Source organism: Triturus cristatus, chromosome 9 (assembly GCF_964204655.1).
Source record: "Triturus cristatus chromosome 9, aTriCri1.1, whole genome shotgun sequence".
Classification (NCBI taxonomy): Eukaryota; Metazoa; Chordata; class Amphibia; order Caudata; family Salamandridae; genus Triturus; species Triturus cristatus.
This window is the reverse complement of record NC_140592.1, coordinates 697,207,980-697,231,572: the sequence shown is the minus strand read 5'-3', so window position 1 is coordinate 697,231,572 and position 23,593 is coordinate 697,207,980. Positions and strand designations below refer to the sequence as shown.

General features: G+C 47.8%; 1 protein-coding gene across 1 annotated transcript in view; it reads left to right on the top strand.

Moving 5' to 3' along the window:
- The window catches only part of PLCB3 (phospholipase C beta 3), a 614,713-nt gene that overhangs the window by 134,934 nt on the left and 456,186 nt on the right, over positions 1–23,593 (top strand). The window contains exon 2 of the mRNA XM_085625816.1: positions 5,138–5,215. Coding sequence (XP_085481942.1) covers positions 5,138–5,215 — 78 coding nt within the window. The remainder of the gene's footprint in view (positions 1–5,137; positions 5,216–23,593) is intronic.

Here is a 23,593-nt window from a genome sequence, read left to right as displayed (position 1 = left end):
TATATATTTTTACAGAATTGATATCCCCTGACAAAGGGCTTCGGCCCGAAATGCATCCGGATGGACTAGAATAATGCAATTCAATTGCCTCTGTTGAAACACATCATGTTGTGAAAATTATGATTTATGAAAAGATTTTGACAAATAACAAGGTGGATGAAAAATGAATATCGCCTTGACATAAATGCATCACATTTGAACTTATTAGAAGCTTAATTATTTTCAACCCGTGGACATGGGGGCATTTGCGGTGCTAAAGGGGACGGACCTTAACAGTGGACGCAGTGATTTAAATCCTTATCAATGCAACTAGGAACAAAACTCCCTGTTCAGTGTCCTGCTGCTTAAGGCTCATTACTTCTGAAGAAGGGCCCAAGAATTCCCCAAACTTGCTCCATGCCAGCCCGTAGCTTCTCCTGGTAGATTTGGCCAGTGACTTCTTGATCATGCCAATCACTCTCATTCCCCCCAGGCCCAGATGTCCTCTGGCAGCTCTGTCTTGAATTCTTCTGCTCCTGGTGCCAGGCCGTATAAACTATGCCACTGCAAACGAGAAAAGGAATCCGCTATATCATTGCTGACCGCCAGTACGTGCTTTGCCATGAAAACACATGAATTTGCAAGCGCACCGGCATGACCCTTCGCAAAAGCCGTAACACCCTCAGATCCTTTGCTCTTTGCCTGTTCAGCAGTTCCACAACAGTCATATTGTCCACATGGAAAAGCACGGTCCTGTTTTTCAGCTCTGCTCCCCAAACTGCCAATGCCACCAACAGCGGAAAAAACTCAAAGAAAGCACTACTCCAGCCCTGACTCCACCAATGTGGCGGCCACTTCTCCACACACCATCTCCCATCCCAAAACAGGCCAAAACCCGAGGCTCCGGCCGCATCTTAGAATATCTGGACCTGCCAGACTGTGTTCTCTTCCAAAAAGTCCAAGGACACTCTATTGAATTCCTCCAGAAACGTCTGCCACACACCCAAGTCTGCCCTGACACCCAAAGAGCTTCACACCCTGTGTGTGTGGCATCACAGCCCTCTCGCATGGCCATGCCAAGACTCCTGCAAAAAGTTCTCCCTCTCTCACCACTCAAGTTCAGGAAACCCAGCAACTTCTGCACCGCTCTTAACTCAATCTTTTGCTCCCCCACCACCTGCAGCAGAAAAGCTTGGATTTCGTCCACCTTCCCCTTGCACCAGTTCAATTCCCAAGGAGGTCAACACGCAACTAGGCCCGGCCGTTTTCTCAGGCGCCAAAGGCACCCCGAAATCCTGTGTAAAGACCTCAAATCGGTGTAGCGCCTAACTGCAGTCACCAGAAGCTCCCTTCCCCACAAACAAGAAGTCGTCAAGGTAATGAGACACTCCGCAGTGCCCACTGCTTTTGGTGAACACCCATTGTAGGAATGTACTTAACAGCTCAAATAAGGCACAAGGAATAGCACAGCTCATTGGCAGGACCTTGTCCACGTAGATGGCACTCCCAAATTATATTCCAAGCAGATGGAAATCCGCAGGGTGAATGGGCAGCAAGTGGAAAGCGGACTTGACATCGCATTTTGCCATTTCAGCTCCCTGCTTGCACCCCCGCACCAGGCGGATTGCATCATCCAACGAGGCGTACAGCACCCTGGAATCCTCCTCAGCAATGAAATCACTGACCGACCCGACTTCTGGCCAGGATAGGTGCTGAATCAACCTGAATTCCCCCGGCTCTTTTTTTTGGCACTACTCCCAAAGGTGCAATGATCAAATTCACCATTGGCCATTTGCAGAATGGACCTGTAATCCTGCCCTCTGTCACTTCCTTCTCTAGCTTTGCTGCCACCACCTGTGGAAGTTCTCTTGCTGACTTCAAATTGTATGCCCATCTGTGCCCCCTCCGTCCCTGGTACCCCACCTAAAACCCTTCGGTGAAACGCCACTTTAACCGCAATGCCGCTTCTTTGTCAGGGTAGATAGAGAGCCATGGACCCAGAGCTTCAATCCTAAATGGGGAGGGACCCTTTGCTCCAGACTGTCCCCGGCTTCTAGAGACCTTCCACTGTTCTGCGGAGGTACCCAAAGTGAAACACTGTGTAATAGGGTGACGTCCACCGCACTTGGAGCATTCGTGCTTTAACTTGCAGGGATGCATGGAGCAAAATCCCTTATTGAAATTCCAGCAAGCCCCCATGTTGGATCCTGTCGGTTTTTGTGGATATCCAGCCCCCCCACTCCCTGTGGAGTGGGACAGGACGGAAAAGACTGATAGGTCACGGGGAAGCCACTAGCTGTGTGGGTGTAGGCTAAGGATTGGGTAGACGACATCCACTGCATCCAGACCTCTGAATTCACCTCCCCCATGGTTTATCTGGGTTAATACTGACCCTGGCCCTAAACTCCTCATCATAGCTCAACCAGGTGTATCCCCCAAAATGCATCTGTGCCTTGTGAATAATATCCCTGTATTTCAGCAAGGCGATTGTCCTATCTAAATGACACTCCCAGTAAATGCTAGCGTAAATCAAGAAAGCGGAGGCCCAATTTTCCATGTTAATGGGCACCCTCTGCCTCCTGGTCAATTCCAACTCCTCTTCTTTAGATCCCTCTTTGACCTGGATTTCCCTATGTAGGAGTTTGAGAACATCAACATATTCATGCTTCCAAATGCTATTTTTAGTTTTGTCCAACAAACGAGACCCCAACGGAATCGCCAAGCGCATGTAGGACAATTCTTTGGCATGTTTGTCCTCCGCCTTTTCATTCCTCTTATAACCCCCCCCCCCCCCCCCCCACATTGCGGTCTGGACCGTTGTCCCCTTCTTGATTTCCCCAAGCGCCGCTATTGCACCCACCTGCACGGTCCTTGGTTCCCCCACCACCACATTGCCCACCCCCACTGACCTACAGGCTTTCCCTTTAGCACTCGCATCCTCAACATCCCATTTCATCCACCACTCGCCTTCACCTGGCATCATGTCACTGCCGACAGCTCTGTCCTTGCGTCGACAACCACTGATCCGGTGTCCGGTGGGCTTGACACACTCTTTGGCCGCACCTGCCATCTGATAAACACTGTCGGCACTGCTGCTCCTTGTTGCTTCACGGCCTCCTCCTCATCACGCAATTCTCCTGTCTCCCATTCGTCGCTATCATTCTCATAATCAAGTACCAGCTCAGCATCACCTTCAAACGCACCACACCCTTTTTCCACTGCACAGATAAATCATTCCGTGATGTGCCATCCTTTGCTGCCAATCCTTGTGCACGAGACCTCGGCGGAGGTCAAGCTGCCGCGGACCCCCCTGCTGCTTCGGGCCAACGTTCTGAGGCCATCTTGCGCCCCATTGGCATCACCACCTTTCTACTGGCCCACTCGCTGGTCTTGTTCCCCCCTCCACCACCAGTCTGCTTAAACCTGGAGGGCCCCATGCTCCACCGGGCCACTCAGCCGTACTAGCTGTCCTCTGGGACCCAAACCCACTGCCCTCCACCCCATGCCCGACTACCATTCCTGCTTTCCCCTGGTCCTCTTTGGGTTTGGGGTCCCCCATCACAGGTGGAAAGGCCACCGTCCTCTCCCTGGCCTCACTCATGTGGGCCCGCCTCTCCTCTGTCTGCTGAACGAGGAGGCACTGCTCCCTCATCATCGCATCCAAGTCAATACCCTGCTGCCATTTACTGCCCTGAGTGTCCCTAGGGGCATCACCCCCCCCCCCCCCCCCACCATGTTCTCTGCCCCTATACCCTGATGCCTCATTGGGTTTCCTTCCCCTACCAGCCCTCCCATCTCAGGCCCAGGCCCAGACATGGCCCGATTGGATTTTGTTGTTGTTTGGCTTAGTAACGCAATCCCTTGCTTTTCAGTGCTCCCAGGGGGGGCCTCACTGAGAGGTCTATTGGCCCAGTTCCCGCTTGGAAAACCATATCTTTTGTGGCTTTCCCCTCGCCTGCTTGCGGCACCAGTGGCTCCTCTGTGACCGGCCCCCCGCCCTCCTCCCTGCTGTGTACATTTTCCAAGGGGAGCCGTGCCTGGAGGCTTTTCCTCCTGCCCCCGCGCTTCACTCCCCCTGGATCCCGCTTGGTGCCCCACCTGTGGCCCCCAGTCATCTTCCCTGCATGTGCGGCTCGGGAAGCCGCCACTGCCGCAGCAACCCCACCCGACACGGAACGCGTTGGGGCGATGCATTCCGACCCAGGCCTGGTCGAGGACGCCCGGCTGCAGCAAATCAGCCTTACCTGCTTTGGCCAAAGTAATAAGTGTAATGTTGCTGGGTGCCAGGTATGTGTTGCTCACCCCCCACAGACTCACAGGAGACGTTCTAGTAGGCCACACCAGCATAATCCTCACTAAAACCACACTAACACGAACTGTTAGTAACGTTTTCGAAACCCCTCCCGGCGGTGCCTGGTTTATAACCCTAACTAACACCCTCCCCTTCCCTTAACTTGCCCTATCGTTACCTTGTCCTTCCAGCCCTGCGCGAAGCACCACGGGGGAAGACTTCACTTCCCCTGGGGGCCAGCATTATCTTGTCTGTGTTCTGCCTGCAAGTCTGTTACCAGCTTATGGGCAGGGTTTTAGCATCTGGCCTGCTTGTGTGCCAGTGTACTGCGTGTGGCCTACATGCGAACCTGTGGCGTGCCTGTGAACCTGACTTTTCTCACCGGTGAGCCAATGACCAACTCAGTGCCTGTAACTTTGCCTGACATGCCTGTGAGCGTTCTATAACCTGCATGCATGATGCTTGTAACTTGCCTGTTATTTTGTGGTCTTTCTCTGTCCTGCCTGTGAACATGAACTCTTCCTGTGACCCCGAGTCATTCTTGTACTGTCTGGAGGGAGAGCGGGGGAAATCTGTGTACTGCGTGGGCTGTCTTTGCCCTCTCTATGACCTCTGTGGCTTACACGTGCCCTGTCTGTGAGTCTTTGGCCTGTCTGAGACCCAGTGGCCGGTCTGGGAGCCCGTGCCTTGCTACTAAGCCCTGGCTTTGTTCTGCTCATCGGACTGTCCTCTGTCTTGGACTCTGAGCATATTTGGTGCCTGTTTGTGCCTTTATGTACGCATATGTCATACCCATAACATGCCAGCAAGTCTCTGACCTGCCTGTGACTTCTCTGTAACATCTTCTCGTCTCTCTCTCTCTTCTAGGAACCCACAAGCCGGAACCTCATCACCCTGAAGGTGGACCCCCAGGGGTTTTTCCTGTACTGGAGTGGGCCAAACATGGTAGGAGAGACTATTATCTTATGTAAATATAGATGTATATGTTTAGTTCTGCATTAAATTGATGGCACTGTGGTTCATGACCTGGTAATTCTAGGTCTGGATGCATTTGGGGTGCTATATCGCGAGAGCTCGCCACTTTGAAGAGTGCATGAGCTCTGGTGACTGGTGTATTGATCAAGAGACTGTTATCGCTAGGGCTGGAGGGCTAGTGAATTAGTAAATTGGAGACTCCCACTGGGTCTGGGTGAATCCGAGGGGATAAGACCAGGTTTACAGAGGTTTCATCTCTATAATGAGACACTTTGCGTGGTTGGTGCTGGGATATAGGGAGGCGCGTCTTATTGTCATAGAGACAGGGCCACTGGATTAAGTTGATTCTGTGGCAATGGGCATATTCCACATATTTATGGGTCTACCACTCTTGCCACATTATCCAAACACCTGCATAGTTTGCAGTTTTCAGCACAAAAAAATGTTTTGATCAAAAGTTACTGAAATTAAAAGCCTTACAGGCTCCGCAGTGGCAAACGCTTTGCCAGGGAAAACTTATCACTTTACAATTGCTGATTGCTGCGTTTAGGTGTTGAACATGTTTTTGTCCAGACAGTATTAATGTGTGTTAAAATGATAAACTAGCCAAACAATAGGGCGGCCCAGGGTGCACTATTGTAATAAATAATTTGTGTATTCTTGCCACATAATTTATTTGAATCCTGTTGCTTAATTGGGTCCTATTTTGCTGCATTAGTCCACTAGGTTTGGTTAGCGATGGATAGCATGCAACCTCTAGGACTAGATGGGGGGTAGTGGGTTGGTACTTTCCAATCCTCTACCATTTAGGGCTAGATGGTCTCGTTGGTTTGGCACACAGGGGCCAAACCCACTCGCTGGCATGATTAGGATGGATTGCTTTTAGGAGGCTGTAGGCCATGATGGGTCTCCCCGGTACACTTGACCTGGAGATTCTTCTCTCTAGCATACTCTGTCTCTTTCTCACTTTCACCAGTAGCGGCTCCTCCGCTATGGCGGAGGAGCGTCGCCCTACTGCTTTCAAGCAGTGTGAGAAACAAAAACATAAAATGCTAATAGCTTTCAGTTATTATCATTTTAGGTTTGTGCTGCTTGGCGGGCGGGTGGGCAGGGCTGCTCTGCTCTCGGAGCAGGGCAGGGGAGGAGTGGTTTGTTCACTCCTAAGTGTGCAATGTTGTTTGGTCGGCCCTCTCCGGCTGCCCAAACCAGTCATCCGCACTTTCCCCGTTCTCCTTACAGGCTGCATTACCACCTGCATGGAGAACATGCCCACCCCTCCAGCCCGGCACTCAGACCAATCACAACACTGCATTGCAGCATTGTGATTGGCTTAGGGGAGGCATCCTGGCTGCCTGCTTCCTGTTCCTGAAGTCGGAGGCAGGGGAGCATAAGCAGAGATGCGGGACCCGATGGAAAGGTTATTTATTTATTTTTGTTATGCTCACTCCCTCCTGCAATTGCGACCCCCCCCCCCCACCCCCGAGCCATGCCGGCCGCCACTGACTTTCACACACACCAACGCTCTTCCTGTCCTGTTCAGGTGTCATTCAGCATGAGCTGTGAGTCAGCTTAATTTAACCATTGGTCGTCTCTGGTGTGATTGACGATTCACACAGATTACAGTACTCAGCAACAGTTTTGATGTTGGGTACCAACCCGAACAAACCATGGGAATAGAGGATTTGCACTATGGTACTACTTATTAGGCTCTATTAGAGGAGATTTTATTGTTATGACAGCTGTATTTTTCTACATATTTGTAATTTTTATTATAGTTGCTTTGTGGTAATGCTTATGCTGAACACAGTAGGCCTCATAATGACCGGCCACTGTTAAAGGTTAAGGGCCCCTTGTTTATTATAAACATTAGCATAAAAGTAGTAGAGCTCATTTTAAAGTCAATAGACATTCAGTGATGGAGTCATTCTCTGTATTAAAGCTTAGATATAGGTATTTTGTTACATGGAATCTCTCAGATTATGGTAGTACGCAAGAGTTTTGATGTTTGCATCTCCCTCGGACAAACTGTGGGTGTAGAAGATCTGCACCATGCTAATCCTCATTAGACCCTCTTAGGAGAGATATTGTTTTGTTTTGCCACCAGTAAATGTGTTAATTTGTAATTTTATCGGTGTGTGCTTGGTGGTTGTCTTACCAGAAAGCTTAAGCTCTGTGCAGTAGGCTGAGTTTGTTATGGTAGGAAGCCAATGATAACAGCTGTAGGACTAGCTTCTTCACTAGGAAAACGTAGTTTCAGATGAGATAGACCTGATCTGTTTATTAGGAAAAGTTATGACAAAGACAGGCCTGATTTATTTACTATGTAATACATATGTTAAAAGCCCGTAGGCCTTTTAAGGGTGGATTACATTTTCCCTGAGTTAAAGCTTTAGTCAGGTATTTTGCTACCTGAAATCTCAGAGAATACCGTTATGAGGGTATTTTGATTTTGGTTACCCCCATTAAAAAAACCCTAGGAGTAGTTATTTTGCACTGCAACAATTGTTGCTAGGATCTCTTTGGAAGGCCTGACAGGCTTTGCTATCTGCCAGGAGTCTGTAATAAATAAAATATCATTAAATAATACATACATCCATATATAAAATGAATATATATATATCTGTTAAGCCACATAGAAGACCTTTGGGTAAACCCTATTCTGCCATTTGTTTATCTTTCAATCTGTTTCCATCCATGCCAGTGTATTGCATGGGCTAATGATTCAGTCGTCATCAGTTATTGGCTCTCTTACCTTGCAAATGACGTCATTTTCTGATATTGTGCACAATTGCATGAAAATGAGTGGGCTTCAGTGTCTGGGCTGATTGGCCAGTGCTTTAGTTTTCAATTATTCCTTTCACAGTTACACTTTCATTTCTTTGCTTCTCCTCTTTCTATCCAAATGTTATACTACTGCTCCCCAGGCAGTGCCCACAGGCCGCTTTCTTGCTGTTCATTTAATCTCCAGTGCTCCGCATCCCGCGCGACCACTTCATCTACACCAGGTCGCCATTATTGAATGCTGCTGTCAATAGTGTAGCGTTGTTTTACCGTCTCAAGCTATCCAGCTCATTGGTTGTATACGTGGCGACCATACTGCAACTTTAAAACAACAATAGATTATGTTCAATTTTACTGCAAGACAGGCGCCTGTTGCTTCGTTTAGTTCCTTTATTGCAAGCATATGCCTGCCCTGTTTAGACAGTAGCATCCTTTCTTTTTTCTACTTGTATCCTTTTAATTTAACTTTCATCTTTTGTGGAATTTGTGTGTGTGTATTATTGTAGTTGTGCCACAGGGGGAATGCAAGAGTAAGTCAGTGGATGGATGAATTGATTTATGACTGCAAAGATGAGTGATGGGGTGCCCTCATGATGCTTTAATAAGTGCCTAAACCCATCATGGAATTGTTTTTAAAATTTGAAAATGGGCGGGACTTAGCCATTTGGATGCCCAAACGGAGGCAATTAGCAAGTTACTTTGCTGGCATAGATCTATTGTTTATAAATATGGGAGGCTCTGTCTAAAGTCTAGCCGACTGACTTTGCACGGGCATTTTCTATGCCAGGACAACTTGTAAGGGGAGAGGTTGGGTTTTAACGGTCCTCTGGCCTGTATCATTAGAAAAATTTGTTGTATTCCTTATTTAACCTCTTCTGTGCCCATGACGAGATAGTCTCGTCATGGTGCACGGTCGTGCTGTGCCCATGACGAGACTATCTCGTCATGAAACCCACCCGCGTGGGAAACGCCCGGCACAGGAGGGAGAAAGGGCGTGGCACCGAAGGGGTTAATTGGGATTGGGATTATAGGTGTGCAATTTCAACGATTTTAAGTAATTATGCAATACAATTATTTCATTCATTCCATCAGGGACACAGAAGGCCCTTTCATTCTTGAGTCAGGCTTTTGGCATTGACAATGCTTATTTGAATTGATTTTTTGCTATTTATTTATTTAAAAAACATTGTACTTTTTCCCCCAAATGTATGCCCACTGCCTTTAGACCACCTTGGGATGAGGGTGTGTTAATTCGGTGGGCAAATCTCTGCTTTCATTTGTTTGCCTGAGTTTTTTTTCTAATTTCTTTTTGTGAGGGGTCATTTTTTACTTATTTTATACCAATACATGTTAAGATAATCCTACCATGCTCTGCTGTCATCCTCCAGCATCTCCTACCACCCCTCGATGCTCATGTATTCTTTATTTTTTCTTCCCCCTGCCACTCATACTTTCCTTGCTCCTTTCGCTACTGCCAGTTGTGTCTCCTGTTCTCTCATTGACTGCTATGGGCTTAGCCGGGCTCAGTGCACAGTAAAAAGCAGAGTTAAGGTGTGTGCGCGGTCCCATGAGTGGTTAGTTTCTGCACACTGGGCACCGCGGTACCTGTAAAACAGAGGGACCTTTTCCACCTCTCTGAACTACAGACATTCTCCCTCCCAGCGGATCTTGGTGGTCATTTCAATAATGAAATGCCTATCGCAGCACCACATCTACGTCAAACAGTAAACCACTCTTATCGAAATTGATGAAAATTTGCAAACTTAGTTTAATTCAAACGGGGGCGCAGCACAGACCACAATCGCGCTCTATGTGTGAAACAGGTGCACTTCACAATGTTAACCATGTCCTTTGCCTTACAAAACTACACCTCACTATACATTTATTCACTTACCTTGCCTCCTCCTCCTCTCCTAAAGTTTCCCACCCTTCTCCTTTCCTTGCAACTATTTAAAACCCCTACTCGGTCATTAACTGTTGAACTTTAGCCCTATATCCTCTTATCTGCTTCTCGAAACATCTACCTATATAAGTATCCCCTATCTTAACTTATCCATATTTCTTGCTCCTGGAGTAACACGTTTACAACCGTAAACCTAACCTGTAAACATGTAAAAATTAGCTATCAACTGCCACTCACAAATGTCCCTCCTTCTCTATGACTTTTCTGACCCTCCCCCACCCTGGAAAGATTTAGGGTACCTCTGTATGTCCAATGCCCTGTCCAGCTCCTCTTTTATCTGAATCAGATATAGCTCCACCCCGAAACTAGACAAGTGTACTCCCATCTCCCCTGAAGAAATAAAGCGCTGCATACTTCAGTTCATGGTGCTCCACTCTACCGAAACCTTCCTCCCTACAAAATGATCTCATGTCCCCATTGATTTTCCTCCTTACTTTGTCAATTGCGGCAGGTCTTTCGGATGAAACATCCGGACCATTGCTGCCTTATCTCCAATAAATCCCTTTTCATCTGCTTCAGCAGGTCATTCTTCCCTAAATGCACAATTAAAACATCAGGGCAAATGTGTTGTTGCGGTAAATTGTTCAAGCAGGGCAGGAGTTCGTGCCATCGCATACCACCCTTCCTGCGCCATGAAATTTTAAATAACAAGGTATCCAGCCCAAGGTTCAAACCGTTCCATTTATGAAGTGCATGTCGTTCAGCCCATTTTACCAATGAATGTGTTACTATCCAAATGGACAGCTCTGCCGTATCTGGCCCCGCTAGTGCACCTGAAAGACACACATGTAAGTACATGGCAATCTACATGTTGCAGTACCTTTGCTCCCCAACCTGACATCTCATAAAACAATCAGAAGTCCAATGCCCCAAGTGCATGATTCAGTCCCTATCCCAACTCTGCTGCGCTGCATCTGTAGCTACCCCAATCCTTAACGGGTGAGCGCCGTAGTTGCCCAGGGCGTCCCTCATTTGTAAAAAAGCTCTCCACATCACCTACTATAGCTGCGCAGCAGTCACCACCTGTCCAGAAACCATGCAAAAAATAACCTCTAACCCCTAGCCAGCTATACTTCTCAGTGCACACCCCCAGCGTACCGGACACAAAGCCTGATAAGCGCTGGCCTTCATTAATACCACTTTACCTGTTCCCCTTTGGTCTGTTTTGTTTGTTTGAGCATGACCGCTACCACCCCTAGCTCCCTCCCCCTAACCCCTACCTCCCTCCAATCCAACCTTGGCACTCCTTTTCTCACCGATAGTCAGACTCCATGAATGTGCTGAAATAGATCCATGACATCAAGGCGGGAAATTAGTGTCTCCTCACTACTCTTGCAGATCCCCTGTAGAACCCTTAACAGCCTGGCTAAAAGTGCTTCTGACACTGGTCTCCTGACTCCCTGGCCCATCCTTCAAGGATACGTCTGCCCAGTTCACTCGCTGAAGGGGCATAAGCCCACAAACGCTCACCCATAAAAGCAATCCCTGCGAGTTTGCCTGCAATCATGACCTTGGACAGAACTCTGTCAATCAATCACAAAATAAACTGAATGACATCCTCCTCCCTTGACCAAACTTTAGCCTTCCTCTGTTCCCCTCCATCCACAAACTCCTGCCAGGCTTGACTGTAAGCATTCCTAGAAGATAAGGCCAGACCCTACCACCAGTTGCAGCATCCTTTGTCTCCTGTGGACAACATCCCCGCGAGTTCTGGCGTTTTGATGGTGTCCACATCGGTGGCCAGCCTATGGAACCTCTCCCACTGCGAATTGTTCAAAGGGTCCGCAATGTCATTGTTCACCCCGGCACAGGTCTGGCTTGAAACACAATATCATGTTTCAGACAACTGAGGATGAACTCTCTGCAACTTAAGCACCTGCTGGTCCCTGGCTAATTGCTTACTGACCATGTGTACAACCGCCATGTTGTCCACCCTGAAAATGACCTTCTTATGTGCCAACTTCTGTGCCCATACCATGACTACTACCACCAGAGGAAAGAATTCTATAAAGGCAATACTCCTGTCCCTATTCGTCCAGTGCCTTGGCTGCTCTTCAGCGCACCACCTACCCTGCCAGTACAGTCCAAAACCGCTAGCTCCCGCGGCGTCTGAGAATATTTGAACATCCCATTCCCATTCCTTAGGTGCTGTCATGGGAATGCCATTGAATTCCTACAAAAACATGCACCACATGCGTAAGTCTTCCTTTGTCCCTGTGGTCAAGCGCATGTGAAGGTGCGGCAGTGTAAGCCCCGCCAATGACCTGCTCAGTCCCCTACAAAACGTCCTTCCCACCCGTATTACTCAATACACAAATTTCAAATGCCCTAGTAGGACTTGTACTTCCCTAACTGTCACTTTCTGTCTGGCCAACATGTCATCTATCGGCATCCTCCTGTGCAGCTTTTTATCTGTTGGTAGGCGTGCCTCCATTGCTACAGAGTCCAACTCAATTCCCAGAAATGACAACACAGTGCTTGGACCTTGTGTCTTCTCTGATGCCAGGGGCACTCCAAGTACCCCCCATGAGCTCTTGGAACCTTGCCAGCTGCTGCTGACAGTCCGTCAAACCGGGTTGGCCAACTAGGAAGAAGTCATCAAGGTAGTGTGTCACTGTCTCTTTACCTGTTTTCCATGAGAAAACCCACTGAAGGAAGGAACTGAAAAGCTCAACCAAGGCGCACGAGATGGAAGAACCCATGGGTAATGTTTTGTCCACAAAGATTTGTTCATCAAACTGAATGCCCAATAGCTGCAAATCATCGAGGTGCACTGACAGTAGCCGAAAGGCAGACTTTATATCACATTTTGCTATCTGAGCACCTCTGCCCACCTTCTCAACCAGTCCCCTGGCTACATCCACTGAGGAATAGGAAACCAACGTTAGTTCCTCAGATAAGAAATCATTTCCTAAGCGTCCTCTGGCCAGTACAGGTGTTGTATCAATCTAAACTGGCCTGGCTCTTTCTTCGGAACCACCCGAATAGACAGAATTATCAGGTCTCTGATTGGCCAATCTGTAAATGGGCCCTCCATTCCCCTTTCGTTAACTTCCTTGAACAGCTTCTCCCGCATCACTGCTTTGTGCGAATTCACCGCCCTCTTCTATACAATCTTAATCGTAATCCAACTGCATGGTTTTAATCTCCTGCCCCCAGAATTTGCCTGCCCATCCACACATGCTTCAGCACTTTCCTGCCTTCTGTGACTTAACTCCTCTAGGTGTACCACCGGGTACCGATAGGCCGCATGACACCCTTCAGCCCAGCTACGTGCTATTGCCCTGTCCATCTCGCTGTTGAGACCGTATTGACCCAACTGGGTTGGTGCACCGCTGAGGCCACTTTCAACCGTCGAATGTCAGTGTTCTGACCCATCCCTCGACGCACTCCGGCTGGCCACCCTAGACCGTGCCATCTCTTCACCTCCGTGTCGCGGAGCCGCATGGGACTCGCCCAAGTCTGCCTTGTCCTGTGGCTGCTGTTCCTGCAAAGAAAAAGTAAGGTTCAGCAAGCCGGGGTTAGTAGCCCTGCCTGCTCCTCCCCTCCCTGGGACCAGAGACCACTGCCAATAAGCCCGGCTGCCCTGCTCCTCCTCTGGGTATCCCATCCTCCCCACACGGTACCCTCTCCCACCTATTTCATGCTGCACTACCCCTTTCATCCCTACTCCCGCCGAGTGCCCTCCCCTCCACGCTGGGCCCCGCCCTACCCTGTTCCCAGGCACGTATTTACTTTGGCCTGTGGCATACGTTCTGCTGTCTGGCCATCCCCCTCCTCCTCCCCTTCACTTCATTCCAGCATAGCCGACACTATGGCGGACTCTGGGCCCAATTCCTGCCCCTTCCCCATGTCCTCTGCACTCTGCCCTTCTCCCCCACTCCTGCACCTCCCTGGCCACTGGATGTGCCTGCTGTTTCTGCCCTCCTTCCTCCGACCACCGCAACCTGAGCACCCAGGGAGCCCTGTCCAACCACCCTCCCAGCTCTAATGATGCCCTGCCCGCTTCTCCCCTTGTTTAGGCTGTTCCCACCCAACCCTGTGCCCCCCTCCCCCAACGTCCACTGTTGTCCGCTGCCCTCCGTCGACACTAGACCCCTCCCCCATGCCAGTCCCTATTTCGTGGATTCACCCTCCCCTTTCATCTTGCCAACCTTCTACCCCACCTAGCTCTCACCTCCCAACCATCCTCCCTTGGTATGCCCTCCCTGCTCTCACCTCCTAACCATCCTCCCCAGGTATGCCCCACCCTGCTGATGTAGTTCAGGGACCCCCAACACAGGAACAATGGCCCTCTCACATACTGCCCCAGGGTTTGAGAAACCCCCGCCCCCTTGCGAGGCCCTTTTGCCATTTCAGCCCTCCCTGCCTATATGGGCCCGTGCTCCACATCCCCCTCCCCACCCTCTTGTCATGCACGGCTCCTCCGGACGCAGAATCCTCTTTCATGCCTTGCCGCATGCCATTAGCGGCCCCGTACTTCCCCTCCATGAATTAGAGACCGGAATGCCGCATGGGGCCCCACCCCCTTGCTCAGTCTGCTTATGATCCGGGGCCACACCTCTCCTGCGGCCCCTAGGACGTACTGTCTTCCTCGTTTTCTCTCCTTTGAGCCGCGGTGGTGAGCAAGCCAATACTGCTGCAGCCACACCACTGGCTGCATGCTGTGCAGGCCGCACCATCCCACGGTACCACGAGGTCCATGAGCCCCGCCTCCACAAGCAGGTGCATGCTCTTCTACCCTCTGGTCTCCGCTCGCCATCCTGAGGAAAGTTTTACAGCTAGCTAAACTCCCGAACAAAAACAACTTTAATCACTCCCAAAACCGGCTGCCTTGTCACCTTACACAAAATGGTGACACGGCGCCCGAAACGGCTGGCTAAATACCCCCACTCACACCACCCCAAAAGTTGCCTAACGAGCCCAGTTGGGCCCGGGCCGCACCATTGGCCCAAAAAACCCTGGGGATGCAAGCCTCCCTGGAGGTCGACTGCCCCCCCAAAGCCACATTGGTTGAAGGAAGTGTGTTCATGAGGTGATTGACGCTGCTCCTCCACCTGTCTTTCTTTTTGCCACTTCTTAACAGTACCTCCCTATTGAGCTTTTCTTTCCTGTCCGTCTTTCCCCTCACTCGTTTTACCACTCCCTCCCTCTTACTCTTAAACTGTTCTCACATCGCCCCATTATCCTCTTGCCCACCCCTGGAGCATAACGAAAACAGGCTACGGCAAAGCCCGCCATGCTTAAAGTAAGCAAATGTTCCAGTCCTAATGATAAACGTTGAGGAAAACATGGGCTTGGCTACTGGCCCAGCGCGTCCAGCTGCAGAAAGGAGAGAGGGGGGTGTGGTGGGATAAGAGCAGTACTTAATTTGTAAAAAAAAAACACATATTATTGCCAGGGCACTCGTCATGAGGCCAGTTCAGCTTGCACCACCCATTGCCCCTACCAGAGCTTCCAATGACCATACCTACAAAACTACTAACCAGCACTCTGCTACAAGTGTGACAGTACAGAACTGTTTGAGGCGCCAAAGCTATAAGAATGGCTCGTGCAGCAGGGATTAGTTGTTTTTAGTTTAGATTGAATAAATAAACAACTGTTGTCCTGCTCTTCATTATACACACAGCGCCACCATGTGGCTGATGCCGTAGGTGCCGGTGCTGACAATGAAGTGCGGCACCGGAAACCACCAGCTCAAATTAAGCATTGGTACGGAAGGAGTAATGGAGGAGAGGCAGGAACACATAGCACATATGTCAGGCTGTAGGAAGTGAGGAGGGACTTTTAAAAAGCATGGAGAGCACAACAGATAAGAGAAATTAGTAACGGCAAAGGGGATGGGACAGGGAAGAGATTATGAGGGGGATTGAGAGTTGAACCAGAAAGGGATAAAAAACTGGAAGGGAAGTGGAAAACACACAAAAAAGAGCAAGAAGGAAGGATGGTGCTAAGAGTATTGTAAGAGTATGAAATGGGAGCTACATAGGGCATGCCAAAATTGTTTAATTTTCTTTTGCGTACTAATGCTACTATTGCGGAGTTTCTGAAAAATGTATGCAAAATGGAACTCCGGCATCCAGCGCTATATTTTAGTGTGAAATCCACCCTCGTACAGTTTTAAAATAGTAGTTGAACAGAATGCAGCACACTACAGATGAAATGGGTGAATGAGCAGCCCGGTGGGACAGTCTGTGAAGCTGCCAGATGAAGGAAGGAAGGGAAGGAAAGGAAGGAAGGAAGGGAAGGGAGGAAGGAAATTGAAAACTAAGGGACTGGCCACCAGCTCAGACACTAAATCACACTCCTTATTAGGTGGATTATAGGTGTAATCAGTCAAAATGCCTTTACTCAAAGGTGGAAATGGGCCGCCCCATGCAGTATATTGTAAGAGGGAGAAGTAGAACAACAAGCTCAGTAACCAATAATAAGCAAGGAAAGCAAGCAGGATGGAAGCCCCTTTTAAGATATATTTAATACAATGGATTTCACAAGCACAGTGCAAGTGCTGTGCAGGCGAAACCTTAAAATGACACTCGAATACACAGAAGAGGGCTGACCCAACCACCCACCCTCTATATACATATGTGCATGTAGAGATTTGTTATGCTTTTTGTTTTTATTAACAGCTATAACTGCCTCCTGATAGGGTCATGCTAGGAATACACAGTGCTAAACTTTAACCCATATAATTTGCCAAAGAAAGCAATCAACATAAAAATATTTGTTTGCCACAGTAATCCTTGAGATTCTATGGAACAAAATACCTGTCTGCAGGCATTTACCCAGTCTAATTACAATCCTCCCTTATAGACTTGTTGGTGGTAATATATGATTTGAAGCATGATACTTTTCTGGATTCACATACTGTGTATTATTTCCTAGTGGTTGGGTTTGAAAAGTCCTCTTATTTACTTCTTTTCCTTTGAGCGTTTACTGGTAGGTTTCTCTATCCCTCTGTATGACCTCAGATTGACCCTCGAAGTCTATGTGGTCTACATCTTCAGATTCTTTTTGCCACCATTGGCTACAGAAGCAAGGTCCACAGTTCCGGGTTGAGAGCACCAAAGGTTTCCAGGAAAGAGCTGAAAAAGCTCAAACAATATCATTGTAAATGACGACCAACTCCTGTAGGAGAAAAAAAATCCAAGAAGGCCTCTGAAAGCACAGGTTTTCCTTTTGGTCTTTTACCACATGGGGCGAGAATAGCCACTACTGAGGAAGCGTTGGTGGCTGGACTGCTGCTCGGGCCTCGAAGGGATTGAAAATTCACTTTTTCCAGACTACCACAAGGTGTGCAATTTGTATGTGCCTAAAGACCATCAAAAGGAAGGGTGTCAAGCAGTGCTTAATTTGATCCGGTGGTTTCCGGTGCTCAGTACTGGTACTCAATCATCAGCACCAACACATATCATGAGCAACAGTCAAGATCACCTTCATTTATGGTAGGTACATGGAGATTAAGTGATTTGTTCAGAATCACAGGATGTTGAGCCGTCGCTGAGATTCAAACCTAGTTCCCCAGTTCCGAAGTCGGTAGGTCTGGCTTTTAGGCCACATTCTCGCCCCACTTTCATGGTTCATAGTTGTTTCTGTTTTAGGCAGTGCTAACAGGAGAAATGGGCTGCTGGTGCAAACTGCCTCCTGACGAGAGCATTTGTTGCAAATTAACCACTGGTGTCAAGCGTGTGTTTAGTTTCTTCCCTAAAGGAAAAAACAAAGGTGGGTGCATTGCTCCGTGGCACAATCAAATCACTCTCAACAGCCTCTTAAGGATTTAGCAGTTTTCGGCTATGAAGAAGTTGTCAAAATTACCAAGTTATGAAGTTGCCCAGGGAGACCAGGGGTCGGATAGCGAAGATTCAGCACAGATCGAGCAGAAGGGGTTGGGTGGTGATGGGGCGGAGAACATGCAGAGGGAGATACAAAAGGCAGTGGAAATGCCAAAAAAATACCTCCACAAGCCTGCAAGACTTTAGCAGTACTGAACCGAGATCCTTGGAGGTCAAAATCAATAAAACTAAATCCTTGACACTGAGACAGAAGGTAGTTGAAGGCAGAGTAAAAGATAAAGAAAATGTACAGGTAAAAAAATAAAAAAAATGAGGATACCATGGAAGGCGTACCTTCTCAACCTGGCACACCTTCAAAAGCTGATCACAGCCGGGCAAAGGACACGGAGCCAAAGAAATCCCTATTGACCCCGAAAGGAGGGGAATGCAGGTGGTCAATTCCCAAAAAACAGAAATGACATAAAAAAAGAAAAGGTGCAGGCTCTAAACCAAAATGTTGGTGCTTCTGCAAGCAAAAGAGTACTTTGATGAATCCCTTCAGAGATTCCAAATCTCACAGAAAACAACAAGGGAAATGTGGAAAGGAACAATAGCAGCAAGAGCTTGAACCCCCTCTAACAGCTGAACCCCAAGAGGGGAAACAGGTGGAGTTCTACAAGGTGGAGGAACTTTGCAAGTAACCTGTGGTTGTCACAGCACAGGAACTTGATACATGGGAGGATGTGAGCACAGCGTCTGCAGAGTATTGATTCGACGCCTGCACTGCTATGCCTTAACCGCCTGACTACTTCTTCATGTATAATGGTTGAACAAAGAGCGGCGGACACCTATAGAGTCAAGCTAGAGAAGGAGCCGGCAGAGGCGTGCCTCCTACTAGAGGCTCTGCTACTGGCACTGAGAAAGTCATTGTTTTTGCCCATTTCACCCTTCACAGTAGAACGAGGAAGGAAAGCTGTGGGGAGCTAGGACCCTCTAAGCCAGCAGCACACAGTAGGGACAAAATATAAACCATCTAATCAAACCCAGTTTACATTTTTAAAATTAGTAATCCATTAGTCTTTATAATTGTGACCGTGGCCAGTAAAAGGTCAAACTCTCGCTCTTCCGCAAAGTGTTGGGGTTTTAAGCAGGAGGTGCCCCCTCTATAATTTAGATGCCCTTCACAGGAGAGAGCTTGTTTGGGCCTCAACAAATGAACAAGTATAATGGCCCAGCTAGGCCCGGGGGCCCCTTGCAGGTTTTGGTACCTTTAAAAGAGGTATAGTGCTCATTAGGAGGCAAAGTGGCGGGGAACTTTTTCAATTCTGCCCCAACACTAATGCAGACTACACATGGTTGATGGATCTGTTACATCATGGCAGATGCAATAGCATCTGAGGCAACCCTTTCAAGAGAGAGCAAGAGGCAATACAACCCTTTCAAGAGAGAGCAAGAGGCAATACAACCCTTTCGAGAGAGAGCAAGAGGCAATACAGCCCTTTCGAGAGAGAGCAAGAGGCAATACAGCCCTTTCAAGAGAGAGCAAGAGGCAATACAACCCTTTCAAGAGAGAGCAAGAGGCAATACAACCCTTTCGAGAGAGAGCAAGAGGCAATACAACCCTTTCGAGAGAGAGCAAGAGGCAAGAGAGCAAGAGGCAATACAACCCTTTCAAGAGAGAGCAAGAGAGCAAGAGGCAATACAGCCCTTTCAAGAGAGAGCAAGAGGCAAGAGAGCAAGAGGCAATACAGCCCTTTCGAGAGAGAGCAAGAGGCAATACAGCCCTTTCAAGAGAGAGCAAGAGGCAATACAACCCTTTCAAGAGAGAGCAAGAGGCAATACAACCCTTTCAAGAGAGAGCAAGAGGCAATACAACCCTTTCGAGAGAGAGCAAGAGGCAATACAACCCTTTCGAGAGAGAGCAAGAGGCAATACAGCCCTTTCAAGAGAGAGCAAGAGGCAATACAACCCTTTCAAGAGGAAGCAAGAGGCAATAATCATCCCCCACTTCCCCGAGAAAGTTGTCCTGCGGAATACAATAAGGGAGTGTTCTCCTTCTATTTAATTGTCCCAAAACAAGACCAAACTCTAAGGTCCATAATAGATCTGAGACTGCTCCAAAAAACCATAAAGACCCAAATGTTCCAAAGTGTACCCATACGAAGTGGACTACATAGGGACGATATACCTCAAGTAGCCTATTTTTATTACCGATGGACATCCAACACAGGAAATATCTCCGGTTTGTGGTAAACAAACCCATAAATAGTTCAAAGCTCGGCCTTTTTAAGATAAAGTCAGTACCAAGAGTATTTACAAAATGTCTTGCAATGGTCGCAGCTCACCATAGCAGGCAGGGAACACACATGGACCCCTACCTAGATGACTGATTGCTAAAAGTGAGCGCCATGCAGAATTGCCAGGACAGCTTAAAGGGAATGATAAGCATCCAATCATCCAGTGAGGACCAATGCAGTGGTACCATAATCTAACTTGATTATTTGTCTTTATAGTGCCATGAGTGAATCCTGTTTTTGGTGCCGTGCTCACAGTTATGCAGATCCCACTTGAGCAGATACTCTGCATACTATTTATCTGCTTCACAGACAATAGCATTAAACTACAATCAATATACTCAAATGGATATAGCAACCCTGATGAAGTCTGTTGTTGGATGAAATGCGTTGGCTGGACTTAATGACAATATAAAGAAAACTAATTAAATTTGATTGTGATACCAGCTCCTCACTGGATAATTGGATGATGAACTGGATAACTATCCCTTGATGAACTTTTTTGAATCATCATTCCTCTTCTGAGAGGACTCAATATATACATTGGGCACTCTTCATTTTGTGGGGTTATGGTTAAAAGTAGGTGATCCCAGAGCGGAGGGTTCACGAGGGGTTGAACGCTGGAAATTCAGTTTGGATTGGACTTACACTGGTGCGGTCAACGTTACCCTACACTGCTTGTGGCGCTTTTTGTGTTTTCGGCAGTGTTAAGCAATCTATAAGGGCTGAATATGGAAAATCATTCCCAACACCAAAGAAACAGAAGTTTTTCCTAGGGGTGACCTTCAACTGCAAAAAGAAGGGGGCTTTTCTGTGCAGAAGAGAATCACTGCACTAATAGAACAAGCTTGCCTCTACCATCACCTACCAGAGTGAAATCCTATATCAGTAAGGGACCCAAAGCAGATCCCAAGGGGTCCGATGGCACAGAGGAGGGATCTGCTGGTGGTAAGCTGACTAGGGGCCCTGCGGTTCCACGGTGTGCTAGAGGGAACGGGACGTGCACCAAAACTCTGCTACATAGCCTCTTTGAAGCCTTCAATCTACTGTGATATCACAGACGGGAAATGAAACTCAGGGCGCACCGGGATCAGCTGAGAAATCAATTCAACGACAAGACATCCTGACGGCAAACAACTAACTTCATGATGCCCTTGTGCCTTCCCATTAGGTTCAGAATGGCTGAATGAGGCCGAGTACCCCTTAACTTTTTAATGTTTGTACTTGGACTTCCACCGTAACTTACCGGTGCACTTCAAGTGCGACATTGATTGCTGACAGGAACAGGACAGAGTCCTTGTCCGTGACTTATAGCAGAACTTATGAGAAAGCTGCAACTTTTTGTGTTCGGCAACGTACAGCTTCACCCTCTCAGACCTGGATTGCCTTCGGGTGCATGGGGACACATTTGTTGCATGACTTTAAATCATGACCCGAGTCTGGATATCGGAGACTTGCGTCGTGCAGGTATGTGACCAACATTTTTTTCTGCATTCGCAGCATGGTTGGGAACCGGTTGGTGAGGGTGCAGACATTGACCCTAATACACAGGAATTCACTTTATAAAATTTGGCAGAGGAGAGTTCCAGCTCTGCATCGAAAGAAACTGATAGAAAAGAACTGATGCCCGCAATCAGGGATGGTGCTTATATGTGGCTCTGCTCCATCTCTTAAAGGGCAGTACAGAGCCAGCGTGGAGCGGCACTGAGCCACCTGGGGGAGCACTGCTGATAAAAAGGTTTAGAATCCAGGCTGGTGCTGAGGGATTATTCTAAGGTGAAGAATCCGGGTTAGATAGAGTATCCAACAGAAGGAGCATTCCCAAAGGCAAGGTACTTGTTCTTCAAGGTTACGCATGACATCAATTCAGGAAGGGTTTCAAAACGAGAGGTCACAGACAACGGTGGGAAGGAGGATCTATTGGTTGCTGCAGACAGAGTTAAAAAGGAAATGCCGTGGTGGAATGTTCAAACCGTGCCATTAGGCAAAATATTTAAACAACTGTCACCCTCTGTGACCATCATGCCAGATCCATCCAACACAGGTGGGAATCGTACATTGGAACACTAAACATCAAGGACCAATGAAGCTCGCAGGAGTCAATCAAACACATATACATCCTGGAACATAGAATGGTCCTCCTGTCCCTAAAGGGTTTTCACAGGCATATCAGTGGTAACAGTGCTGATCCAAATAGAAAACACAACAGCTTTGTATTACCTCAACAAGCATGGAGGGATGAAATCTTTTGCCCTGTCCGATTTGGAAATGCACTGTATATAGGGATATTATGTTAACAGCCACACACCTACCCGGTGTGCAAAACGAAGAGGCAGACTGACTAAACAGGCTAGGAAACATTTCACATGAGTAGGAACTCAAACATGATGTTATTCAAGATATTTTGAAGGCTAAACAACGTTTACCGCAAAACTTTGTCCCGCAGGGGATCACAACCCGGTCGTTACAACGACCGCGTTGTGATTCCGCATGCCATTACTCCGCAAGTCGGAACAACGACTTGCGGGGGGGGGGGGGGGGGGGAAGGTGTTGGATTTTAAATCCAACACCTTCCCTAGTGTCCGCACAGACTGGAGTTGGGATAGTAAATTATACTATTCCAACATCCAGCGGCCCCCTCCGCATGTCGTTTTTCCGACTTGCGGAGTAATGGTATGCGGAATCACAACACGGTCGTTGTAACGACCGCGTTGTGATTCCCTGCGGGGTAAAAAAATGCAGGATGAGGAGATAGATTCTTTTTGAAGGAATGGGGCAGATCACTCTTAGACCTGTTTTCCACACCCACCAGTGCAAAATATGCAACCACTGCCTCCAGGTATCTACACCACAAATTTCTAGGAAATGCCCGAATGATAAATTGGTCAATGACATTTGTATATGCTTTTCTACCAATACTACGAATTCCGCTAGACATTAGCAAGTACAGATGGCCAGATATGACAATCAGGGGGGTGGCTAACAAGTCCACCACTGGAGGCATTGTTAACACTTCAGAGAAGGGTACAGAGACTTCCTTAGAGCCACTTCAAGAAAAATGAGTGATAAATTATGGATTTTAAACCTTCTGGTCAAACCTGATACGAGTACAAAAACATGTTTGCAATGAGAATCTTTGTAGATAATGGACAGATCTTTAAAAAAGGGAATGAGTGATTTTACAAGTAAAAAGCTACTACTACAAATTTCAATTCAGATCCCTTTGAAATCGATTTCTGTAAAGCTATTTCAAAACAATTACCGTTTTTGCCAATTTCTTCAGTAAAAAGGACCGCGAGGTCATGGAATGTGTTTTATTCAGTCTTCAGAAAGATGCTCCTGTCTGACTCTTTGCCCAAAGACAGTTTTCACTCTGCTCATTGAGATGTAACTACATATTGCATGTATGCAGCTGAAAACATGTACAGGTCTTAGAAGATTGAATTTAATGGGTTGACACCCCTGAATTCAGGATGTGTGTGACTGGCAAGTCAAAGGTTTGATTCTTGATGTAGCTTCAATTCCACATGAGATTGAA